General features: G+C 36.7%; 1 protein-coding gene across 1 annotated transcript in view; it reads right to left on the reverse strand.

Annotated features, from left to right (window-relative positions):
• The window catches only part of MEOX2 (mesenchyme homeobox 2), a 54343-nt gene that overhangs the window by 5857 nt on the left and 35618 nt on the right, over positions 1–12868 (reverse strand). The window contains exon 2 of the mRNA XM_074849183.1: positions 8305–8477. Within this exon, the coding sequence (XP_074705284.1) occupies positions 8305–8477 (173 nt within the window). The remainder of the gene's footprint in view (positions 1–8304; positions 8478–12868) is intronic.

The raw sequence follows: 12868 nt of genomic DNA on the forward strand, positions 1-12868 counted from the left end.
TTGTTAGTGTCTACATATTCTAAAGTAATCATTATATACTTATGATATATAGGTCCTTAGAAGGCTCAAGGGCCACATTATGTGCTGTCTTGCATGTATATCTTTAATACAACTTCATGATGTGGACATCAACACACCATTTTGGTTCCAAATGAGCATAGCACCTAAACTTCTAATTTAATACTCCTTCATCAGAGCACTTCAGTCACATTAAGAATAACTGACTTCTGCCATGCTCTGTAGAATGCAGATGCTTCCTTTTGACATGGTATTTTAGCATTCTGTACTTACAGAGAGGAGTTAAACAGATACCTTCTATGATTAATGAGTATTTCTTAATAAAGACATTCTTGTCTGAAAAATGAAAGCATGACTAAATTCAAACTATCTTAGTTGCACTCTCTGCTGCCTGTCTTCTTTTAAGAAAAAAGACATTTCTCTTTAAAAAAAGGTCTTTTCTGAAATGAAAGATTCTTTCCTAAAATTAGGTTTTCTGTTCCAGGTTTTAGTGGCATGAGTCCCAAACAAGATTAAAATTTGAAGCCTGATATCTCACAAACCTTAGAAATTAGAAACAAAAGCACTGTGCCAGTTGAAACTGTTATTTTGCTGTAAGGGATGCATATTTCTAAGTATGAGCCTTTGAAGTCAGTATCCCAAATTCCATGCTTTATTATACCTAAATGATGTGTCAGGAAGACCAAATCACCAAGCCTTTTAAGCATTCTGTCCCTGGTCAGCCATTGTCTATTTTCTTTTATTTTTTAACCTGTCAATTTACTTTCCTCTAATGCAGACAAACATATGGATAACAAAAAATAAACCTGTCTTCTCAAAAATAAAAAAAATGAAAAGTTTACTTCTCAACTTTCTTTGGCTCTGAAAACATTCCTGTTATTTTTTAGATAGTACACTTATGCTGCCAAGTTTTAAAGAAAGTCAAAATCCTGAACTTTACAGAAATCGCTGGTGTTATATGGCTGAAACTTACCTTTTTTTTATATATATATAGTATTTTTATGATATTTTATTCAACAAATTTATAAAAGCAAATAGGAATGTAAAACCAAAAAAGTTTCTTTTCCTATTCTAGGAAATAAATATAAGGGTTGGAAGAATCAAATCTGTTAGTTTAAAAATATTTACAGAAATGGTAGTCAGAGTTATCAGTCCACTTCAGTAACTAAAGATAACATGAGATTTTAAATAGTTCAGCTGGATTTCAGTCATGCTGGATACACAGGAGAGTAAGTTAAGGTAGTTTTATTGAATTGAACTTAATTTTCTTCCTTATATTACTTAAAGGAATTTCAACTCCAAAAAAACTCTCTTAAAAATCTTAAATGTATTTTGAGCTTAAAATCAGTTTAAATAAATCTGAGTATTAAATGTCTTCTTAGTTATTATAAAATAGTACCAAAATACATCAATTGGAGAAAATTAACTTTTCTTTGGAAATTGATGAGTGGTACCAGAACCTGCTGATTAAAATTACTTGAGTCACCTCCTCACTGATTTAGAGCAATCTGCTCTGTGTTATGTTAGAGGACTTTGCACTGAATGTGCACAAGTACTTTGCGACAGCTGTTGAGAAAAAGGGGAGGTTTTGGCAGGTGCACAAAGGACAGCTGGAGCTTTTGGCACCCAGGAAGGTGTAGGAGTGAGTTCTGGTTTTTTGTTACATAGAAGTCAGTTGAGGTTTGGGTACTGCTTAGGTGATACATTCTCCTTTCTACCTCCCACGTTTCAACGGGGATGGAATACACATTATATTTCAGAGGAGAGCAGTGATAGGAGTATTTCAGTTCAGTTTCAGAAGTCTTTGAGAGCACTCAGTTTACCTCCCTCTGCTCCATCCAAAGAACTGCCACCTTCTCCACCAGTGATCTTCAAAATTAATTTCATGATTAAACAGCTAACCCTTCCTATTCAAAACCTCTCTTAATTAGGTTTCAGGGTTAACATACCTTAAGCAAAATAGGACACACTGTTTCAGCTTCTTCCCTCCTGCTGTCTTGTTGTACATAGTCTAAGGGAGTATTTTTTTATAGAATTAGTCTCTCTTTTTTGTCCAGAGGCAAAGAAAGACAATCTGTGGGGCTGTTACTAGAACTCCCTCTATCTTATTCTCCTATAATGTGTCTTTTTAGAGACTACCTTCATCCAATTTCCTTGTATATATATAAAAATCCACAAAAGAAACACATGGTGAAAAACTAATTTGTGGGGAAGATCACCTTTAGCTAAAGGTTGCTTCTTCTTTGCATAGGCATTTACCTGCATGAATTACATGTAGAGCATTTTATTTCACGAGAGAAAAATTCTAACATGCATCATTCTGCACCCATTTTGCACAGGTCAGCTCAGTGTGAAAGTTAAAAGTCGGTGGGTAACCAAGATTGGCTTTTGGCTGAATATGTTGATGCTTTTTTCTGCTACTACTTGAGTACAAAGAAAGGCAAATGCCAAGAATCGGGACTTGGCAGAAAGAAACCTCTGACTACCAGCCCATGACAATCCTCCAAGGCTCTATGGCTGTGGAAGCCGTCTCTCTGCCCAAGTAAGAAGCACCCTCATTTATATTCACTTAAACTAGTTCCACAATTCATGACTTCTTTCTGCCTTCCAAAATAAACCAGTCCTGAGTCTTCTGATGATAAATTAGCCTCAAAATCAACATCCAGTTTTAAAACTAGTAAGCCTCAAGAAGCTGCAGCTGTTTTCAGAAGGGCATGCCTTGAGGAGAAGAAACTAGTGAAATCAGAAAGAGATTCTACATTTTTCAATGCCCTGCATAAAAAAATATCTCCTTTGTTCTTTATGTTCATTTGTACCTCTCCAGTACCATTTGTTCCTCACTGATCTCTCTGTTTTTTAAAGTGACCGTAAATGACAAACTTAAAAAGCGTTTATCTCCTTAAATAGGTGACAGAAGAAGTCACACCTTTCTCAATTTGTGTCTAAGAAAGGGTAGGGGTAGGGGTAGGGGACAGCAGAGCCTTACTCACTTCGTAAAAGCAGCCATATGAGCTGCTAATATTTCTGTCTATATCACATATGCTGCTTGGCACAGACAGAGGTTTCTCCTCACCCAGAACCTCACGGGGTTTCTCTGCAGGTGTAGGGTCCATTCACAACTAACAGCTTGAGGCACTGGGATCTTTGCACATGGAATTGCTTGTTCAAAGTCAATCAATACTGCAAAAGTAAATATGCTGTTTGAAGTTTTGCCATGTACTTTTTAAAAAAGAATTATTGTACAAATCAAAATTATGCACAAGTTATAATTAAGTTTGCCAGGAGCATGCTTTCCTAAGAAAGAACAGAGTTAGCACAGCAACTCTTACTGTTGGTATTTATATTGCTCAAGACAAATATAAAAGTATTAGTGAGTTTTATTTTATTTTATTAACAGAGTTACTTTAAATAAAGCAAACAATCCAAAGGATTTCAAGCCACACAGGCTCATTATTATAGTGTGTATAGAGAGTGCTTAACACATGGAAGCTTGGAATGACCAGCTGCCTTTCAGAGAAGAAATGACAGCACAGACAGACATGGTCAAGCTTTTCCTATCAATCCATGGTTTGATTTTGTTTGAAATTATACAGGGGAATAATTTCACCACCTAACCTTAGAAGCCTAGCTTCCTAAAGTGGGAAACTAGTCATGCTGTGTGATGCATGGAGTGACATTTATTCTTGCAGAGGTGGTTCAGAACAAACACCTAACTGAGGAACATTGAACTCCCTGGATTCTCACCAGGGTGACTAAGTGGAGCTACTCTTACCTTACCAGTCAAGTCTAAAAAATGCAGTGATTAGCTTCCCCTGAGCTCTGCGATGCTGAGAAGGACTCTAATGAAGTCACTTGTGATGAAGGATTGAGGTAACTGGGTCTGGAGGATATTTTTCTAATGGAAAACTTGGTTTATTATTTGTATAGTCATAACAATACACTGCTACAGTGTGGGTTATGATACTATACCAACATTGCCCAAATGCATTTAAATAATAATGCTGCTTGCTTCTCTTTCAGGTAGAAAAAGGCATTACGAAGCTTCTTCCTTCATCACTCATCCCGTGCTGGTACCACATACATGGAAGCCAAACATGGATGCAAAAGCACTCTTCGTTTTGACAAAATTTTATCCTTTGTCTATGCAAAACCAATGGCTTCAGGAATTTTATAAATGATTGGTAGCTTCTGGGCAGGTATTTGAAATAAACCTTCTCATTGCCATCAGCAGAATTTAATCTGACTAGGTGGGATTTTCCGTTTATGTTGGCAAACAGAAGCATTACATATTTGGACTGTTTATTCCGGTAACCTTAGCTAGCCTGCAGAACTGCAACATTACTCTTTTGATTAGCTCCATGCAAAAAGATCTTGCGAGGTGAAAAGATCTCCTACTCTTTCTATATTTGGCAGGACCAACTCCATAAAAATGTCCATTTTGCCACGCCTCTGATACCCCACTGCAGCTGCTTCCTCTCCTCATCCCACAGCGAGATATTAAAAAGTTTGCATATCTTCTCCAAGTTTATCTGGAAATACAAAAAAGCCAAGAATGCTCTTGTCAAGGTTACAAATATCTAGGGAGCTAAGATAGTTTTTAGTCTAACTGGCTCTTCAAAATATAGTAGAGGCCTGCCAGCTGAAAATTATTAACTGCTGTCTGAGCAGAGATTGTGAGTGCACTCTATAGGAGATGAAGAAGGAATTATATATACCTATACTGCTGGATTTCTTACAATACCATAATAGAGCCATCCTACCACCAGATGTGCTTATAATGCTCTCAAAGTGCACTCAATATCTAGGCAATTGAGGCACTTATTTCATTTCATCCTCCTGTCCTGTAACTCAGGTTTCCTTTTTAGGGAGTGATAGGATTAATTCCTTCTTCTCCATATGTTGTGAGGGGTTTTTTTCATTATTATTTGGGTGAAATGGCCTTCCATGAGTCATTTATGTTTGAACTGATCTTGTAAGTTGTTTCAAAATTCAAATGGAGCCTTACTTTGATGACTGTAGAAAACTTTAATACCCTTACATAGCTTTTTAAATATGGTCAGACATATGGCTTTTTCTACAGCTTGTTTAAATGCCAGAAAGGTAATTATGAAGTGTTAGTTGGTCAATGCCTCTTTTAAGCTGTGGCGTATGGTTGAAATTATCACTATAGTCAAGAGGAAGATAGAGCTTTCTTAAGATAATAGGCTCTGTGATTTATCTCCCATCTTGGGAAATAACTGAAAGTTGTAAATTCAGGATGACCCAACAATACTTTCCCCAGATTATTTTTTGTTCTTCTGCCCTCTGAATAATATGATGCTTGTCATTTTTTAAAAACTAGTAAAAAAAATTATGCTAAACAATTCATTCCATCAGGTGTTAGATCTGCTGTCAAACCTATTTTCCGAGCAAATACGTTAGTTTACCGACTGCTGGTTTTTGTCATTGTATGATCTGAAGCAAGTTTCAATTCTCTGTGTGCAAATTCAGTGTTTCATGAGAGATCAAGAGAGCTTCCAACACAAATAGGTCTACAGCCTTGATGAGATTGAAGTTATCACTTATGTGTTCACTTACTTCAAACAAAGGTACCAACTATGAGGTACCATTTTCTGCAATGCAGCCTTTTGGGGAAAAATAATAAAGGAAAACTGTTCCAGAAATAGCAGTTTTCTAAAAATGCTACCTTACTAGAAAATGTTGTGGGTTTTTTTAATTCCAAATATTAATTCCAAATTCAATATATTTTAATTCAGTCCTAATAATTTTAGAGAAGGGATTGTTTTGTTGCATCTGTTTAAGATAGCCATCAAATATGATCTTCTCTGTTGGGATAGCTAGTAAAAGAAAGTCATAACAGTAGGAAGTAAACAAGTAAGTGCTGTTATCCCACTCAAGAATAACCATTCATTCTGGTAATGATGGAAATACAGGTCCTGAATATTTCAGTCTCTTAACTGGAAAAAAAAGAAATATTAGTGTCACACCACGTTCACCTTGGAGTATATTTTTTTAACTAACTGAAGGAATACTGATGTAAAACAAGTATGCAAGAAGAGTCAAGCCTTTTGGTTTACTGCATTCAGCTTCTGAAGACTGCCATATACCATGGAAACCCACACCCAGTTCCATGCCTATTTACACAATTTTTCCATCAAAACAATATATTTGATTTTAAAAAGAGACATTTCTAACTGACAACATTGGAAGTGACATCGTTGCTTGGCTTGGTATGATTCAGAAACAGAAAAATATTTCCAGAATTTCCTCTCAATTTTCTTTTTGTTTTTAATTAACAGTACAGTTTTTATGATATCAATTATTTTTCTCTCAGACAATTTTTTTTGTGGCAAGATACAGAACTGGACTCTATCAAGCTAAAAATCTCAATGCTTTCCTTTTCTAAGCAAGACTGGCTTGAAGGAGGAAGGCAGGAAGGAAGGCAGGGAAGCAGGAAGGAAGGAAGGAAGGGAGTTATCTCTAGCAGCTCAATTGTCACTCTGTGATAATCTGGGGAAGCAGAGAAGAATTAGTTTACATAATTAGATAGACTAATTATAATCTATAGAAATTATCACAATTATCAGCAGAATGCTTAGAACTGACATTATGCGACAGCTAGAAAACAGCAAGTGCTCCCATGACCTAAATGAATTCTTTACACTTGTGTAGCACAGGCTGCCTTTTCTCCTCCAGAGACAATATTCATCTGTCCCTTTTCAGTATCTTAAATGCTTTTAGTTTAACTATTTCATTTAGGATAGTGAACTGTCACTTCATTTAGTTGCACTACTCAACCTGATCTTTGAAGAAAAGGATAAAGAATTTGTCAGGGAGAATAGTTAAATTCCAGGACAAATTCACCATTATTAAATATGGGAATATGTTTTTTGAATTCAGCTGATGGATTCCCATCAAATTGGCCAGCAGATCTTTTTTTTTAATTTATTTATTGTTGCTCAGTTCCACACCAAGTCTACCTTTGTTACTTAGACAAGAATTTATTCCTCTTCCTCTTTGCAGTCAAAATCAAGTGTGGAAGTTAATCTAATTGTCTCAGCTTACTTTAGTCAGTGGAAATGAAAAAGACAAAATTTTATCAACTGTTTTATACAAAATGGTGTGCTTTACAATTATAATAAACATATTTAAGTAACTGAAAATTACCCCAGTGGAACCTGGCAACATGTTCAAGTCAAACAAGAAATTACTGGCTGCTTCTTCACAAACTGGAAGGGACAGCCATTCTCTAGAAGCCTTCAAAGAAAAAAACTGTTTCATTTGCTTGTATGAGTAAATGTGTGTTCATATGTATAGAAAAGGCTGGATTTTCACTGAGATGTCTGTTTATAGCAGGTGTTAATGAAGCTCAAGAAAATTGCAAAACTTCTCACATCTAGAGTACACAAATCATGGTGCTATTTTGATACTTTCCCTTGAATATATCATCTTACTGATTGTATCTAAAGCAATCCCTCAGTCTAATATTGATTCCTGAAGAAAGGATGGCTGTCTACCAGTGGGGAAAAAGCTTTCCATTTTAATGATAAAACCACAGGTAATATTTCATCAGATTTGGTGTTCTTGAGCCCAGTACTATAAATGTCTTTACTAAACCACATTTTTTAAATGTGTATGTTGATGAAATTATTATTTGAAATGTGTCTTGAGTACCTATTTTGTATGTTGGGATGAGATCCTGAAACACTTCAAGACATGCTTAACATGAATATTTCCATTAGAAACCAACGTGACAACATGCATGATGAAACTTGAGCACATGCAGAAGTGTTTCCTGGACCAGGGTTTGGTGAGCAGGAAGCCAATAACAGTGATAAGAAATTCCATCGTCTCCTATAGTGCAGGGTAAGATAAACTGGCTAAAATGCCTGTATTCCTGTTTTGCTGGTGTTCCCATTCTTGCTGCCATCTGGAAACAGGATGTTCAGAAACTCTGGACAAATGGCAACTGCATATATTTAATAGACTAAAACAAGATGCTCGTATTCGTTGCATGCAAGCAAATCAACTGCTTGTGCACGCAGTATTTGGGACCTACCACTCCTTCAGCCACATCAGTGTGGACAGATTAGAAAAGATGTGCACCAGTTTAACAGATATATTACTCATGCTTTTATCTTCCATCTCAGCCTACTAGATTAAACTAATCTGTAGCTGGTACGTATAAAAATATAAATTACTTGCATAGCAGAGTGATAATAAATGTATATCATTTTGCTATAAATATTAGGCAAGCATTTAAAGTCCATTATTTTGCATCAGTACCTGTCTTTCAGTGAGGTCAAGGTTTACTGCTATCTCATATCGCCTCAGCCTGGTCAAATAGTTATGATGAGCAAATTCTGCTTCTAGCTCTCTGATTTGCTCCTTGGTGAAAGCTGTCCTTTCCTTCCTGGGTTTACTGTTGACCTCTGATTTGTAGTTTCCTTCTTGAGAATCTGAAAAAAAAAAGATGAAAAAATGGAAGTAATGACAAGTGTATAGCTAAATAGGAAACAAGCCCAAAGATAACAACATGCTTAAGTTACATTCTTCAAACTTCCTTCTTTCGTAAACACACCCTTGCTTTCATACTTATGGATTCTTCACTGTAAATCAGCAAAGCAGCAATAATTCTGACAGACGTGAGCTGCTGCTTCCATTCATGCATGTCAAACTTTAGCTTAAAATCTTGCAGTGGTTTATTTCTTAACAGTTCTCTGTAGCATTTCTGCAAAGCTTCAACTCCTTCCCACTTCTGGCAACTCTCGGTGCATCCAGCCAGTACAGGATGTGTATCATTTGCTTAGTGTCTTGATGAGTAATACTTCAAGAATCTCTCTCTCCTATCATTTTACTAATACCTTAAGCCAAAGCTCTATTTTAAAGAATACACATTAAGCTTTAGTACAGTTACAGTTTCAGGGAAAGGTTACAAAGAATAGAAAATTCAACACACATCAGAAAGAAATCAGTGAGCACGTCCCATGTGATAATGTGATCTCTTCCTACTCATGACATGGTGCAGGTAGGGAGGTTATGACACAGCTGGTATCAGTATTGGAAATTTGCTACCACTATAGCTCATTACTGAAAGAATACTTTGGCCACAATTGGAGGAGCTTTGCTGAAAGTGTCATTACCACCCTCCCGATTCCCTTTACTTTCAGAAACAGATATATTTGGTCCTTAGCCAAACTACTGAACTCAGTGACAGTCATTCCTTTCCTGTCAGTGAAGTCTGTTTAAATAAATGAAAAAGGATCAAACTGTAAAAAAAAATTTTAAAAAGAAAAAATAGAAAAGAGAGAGAGAGTGGAAAGGGGAAAGAAAAAAAGGACCAGACATTTATAAGTTTGGGTATGATACAACACCTATAAATCCAAAATTAGCAGGAGATCAGTAGGAGTATCATTAGTCAAATTCTGGCCTCGTGAACCATCTTAAAAATGTCACAGATAAATTCACACTTCAGCTGCTGATTTAAATAGAAACCTGCATCAACATCCAAATGAACAGGCCCGCAAGAAATCACTCTCTGGGACTCTGTGTCAGATGAATCATCGACATGCCTGAGACTGTCCAACTGGCCAGTGAGTCTGGTTTCAAAACTACAGTCAACTATCTACATTTTATAAAGGTATAAAAATGTTTTCACTTTTTGTCAGTTATTCTGTTGCTTGGAAGTGAACTTTTTTTTTAATAAGAACTGTTGATGCTTGACTCAGTGCTATAGTCATTAAAATGTTTCAAAGCTAATGGCTTCAAATCACCAAACCTCTTAACTTCTGCTGACATGACAAACGGAACTTTGCTTCAAACGTGCAGTGTACTGCTGGTTGTATGACTGAGGGTATCCACCAAAGTTGTTGAGTGGGTCAGGGAGCTGTTCAGCTACAGCTAGAGTAGGGATTTTCTAGGATAGGACTCCATTAGATGGCACACCCATTGTCTATAGTGTGGGGCCAAGGTCTATTATTCAAACTCAACATAGAAAACTTGACAGATCGAAGCCACTTTAAACCTAGAAGTTCACATTTCTTACTTCACACTGGTTGGCAAACTAGAGTCACTATAACTTCTCTCCACATTTTTTTGTTGCAGGAACATGCACGTTGCTTTTCTTCCTTGAAATTTCCTTGTCTGCCAAATACTATGTAGATGAGCTGAACTTAAATACTTAAACCCCTACATCAGCATTCCAATGAATCACTGAGGAGATCCTAAATCATTTTTCTTAGCATTTGGACTTACCATTCTTATACCGCTAGACATGTTTCATACATGTTTGAAAGCAGGTGGTTGTGCATACTCATCTGCAGTATGACACAGAAATGTATTTCATGCAAGTCATTGCTAAAGTCCTCTTAACTGTCTTGGTAGACCTGTGCCTGTGTGAGGCCATGATCCAAGAAGTCTTCCCATGTCAGTACTTGCTGTAAGAAAGATCCATGTCTCACTAGTTTCCAAACTAAAGGTCGTGACCTTTAATAAAAGTAATGCACCTACAGATGACACTGATACCATATTGAAAATTAAATACTAGAAATGAAGATATAAGCCTGGAAATGCAACAGAAAGTGGGGTCAAGGGTGTTTTAAAACCTTGGTAACTACTGCTATCATGAATGGTCAAAGGGAAAAACTTCAGGAGTACTTATCCAAACATCTCTCAGGAGGATATTAATCTCGGTAAGTGACTGAGACTTATAACACAAGCAATTTTTCTGCAAGCAGATTGTTCTATGAGGTAAACAGAATTACTGTACAGCCAGTAAAACCATAAAGAGCCAAGTCATCATTTGGGTTAATACTCATGGTTCTGAGTTCCCAATTTACAAATGCAGTTAGCATCTAAATTCCAGGTTTCTGGGATAATGATGTAAGGAAAGGGAAATGTAACTGCATGAGTAGCATTTGTCCTTCATCTTTGCCAGCATAGAGGATTCAGCACTGCTAGCAATGTTAGCCCACACAAATCCTGTGTGAATATAAACATGCTTGGACAACTGGTTATTTAAACATTTCTGCCACTGCTGGATACTACCTTCGAGTGGTTGGATTGTAAGTGCCTGGCAGCCACAGTTTCGTCAGCAGTACAATTTCATCAGTAGGCTGGCAGAGTGGAAAAGATTCCAGTTTTTATTTATTTGTTGTGAATGTTGTTCAATGCATTTGTAATAGTCAAGATAGTCTGAAAAAACCCACATGATATATTCAGATATTGCTAAAAGCAAAAGTTGGAGAGGTACACAGAAACCTGAGACAGGTACAGAGAAAGTTGACTCCCTCTCAGTACTGGAGTTCACACAACAAAACAACTGTAATCCTATGAAATCTGTTTCAGCAAAGATCTGGCTAGCAAGACAATGGTATTTTGCTTAATGAATTTGAAATGTTGAAAATATATCTAAAAAGAGACTTAGATGGATGCCAGTTAGGTGAACACCAGATATGAACTCTTGCTGTCATCTGACTCTCTCTGCTGCAGTGTTGCTGTGGTTCATGTACAGATTGCCTTTTATTTCCCATTGACATCATGCTACTTGGAATAGTAATTTTTTAAAATGTTATCTCCATAAGTTTTGGTTGGTTTAATTTCCAAAGTGGTAAATCTAGGTTTTCTGATATTGCTTCTTTTTAACAGTCTCTACATAGCCAGGAGCTCCCATCTCTTTCTGACCTTCAGGTCTCCCTTCATATCACCAGACTAGCTTCTCTTTGGTGGAAAATGGGTGGGAGACTTGGAAGAGATTTTTGGCAGAACTTATGTCAGCCTACATCTGTTTTGCAGCTGCTGAAGCTAAGACAAGAAAAAAATCCCAACAACCTTAGTTTTCTTCTACTGGCTACATCTTATGCCAAATGGTAGGTGTAGAGACAGAGAACAAAGCCTAGGGGGATCTAAGTTACACTCCTTGCCTCTCAAAAGGCACATGTAAAATATATACAGATGGTACAAACCACTTGATGAAAAATACAGCAATCTATATTGTCTGTATTCTGCCTTCTCCCAGACAAATTCTGGCACACTCTCAGAAGATGTAGCCTACATGCAGGTATTAGTACCTTATCAGTCTCTCTTTTGCAAACCTTTGTTCTTTGGATGTCAAGTAACGTAGGCAGTTAAACACTGCTTTGAGGGATGCAGGTCATACCTCTTTCTCAGAACTGTTTTTATCAGTTTTCAAAAATTTCAAACAGCATCTTTAATATCTCCTGGTAGACAAAAATGCTTGTTGGTAACTGATGTAGAAGATACCATTTGGAAAGACATTCAACGTTATAAATGACTGTTCTACAGATTATTTGGAGGCTTAGATTTTTTCCTGGGTTTAATAATAGCTCATTTCTTTTTACAAAAAAAAAAAAAAATCATTACTAATCGCACTATTCCCCACCCTCAAAAATTACTACTATTTTACTCTAAGGAAAGGATTGCTGTTAATCCCAACATTTGTATTGTCCTGCCAGAGCTCGTATTTCTTGCTCTCTACATCATCGAGAGATGAAGCATACCAAGCAAACCCAGAATCTAACTCCTATAAGTAGAATACGAAAAGTGGTCATTTTGATGCTTTTGCTTTTTGTGCATGCCTAGGAAAAAAAAGGACTGCTCACAGAATAGGGAGGAGGGACTGGTCAGAAGATATGTGACATGGAGATCTGCTGCTAACTGGGTAGGGTCAGAATCACAGGCAAAATGTGCAAGAAGCACCTGCTATTTTTTCTTGGATTAGTTCAATAGCTGATGCACTTTCATTTCTCAGACAGAAATGACCTTTCAGTTAATACCTACAATGTAAGATCCCTGACAAGAATTTTAAAAAATAAATCAGATATTGGTAGTG

This window comes from Strix aluco, chromosome 1, assembly GCF_031877795.1.
Source record: "Strix aluco isolate bStrAlu1 chromosome 1, bStrAlu1.hap1, whole genome shotgun sequence".
Classification (NCBI taxonomy): domain Eukaryota; kingdom Metazoa; phylum Chordata; class Aves; order Strigiformes; family Strigidae; genus Strix; species Strix aluco.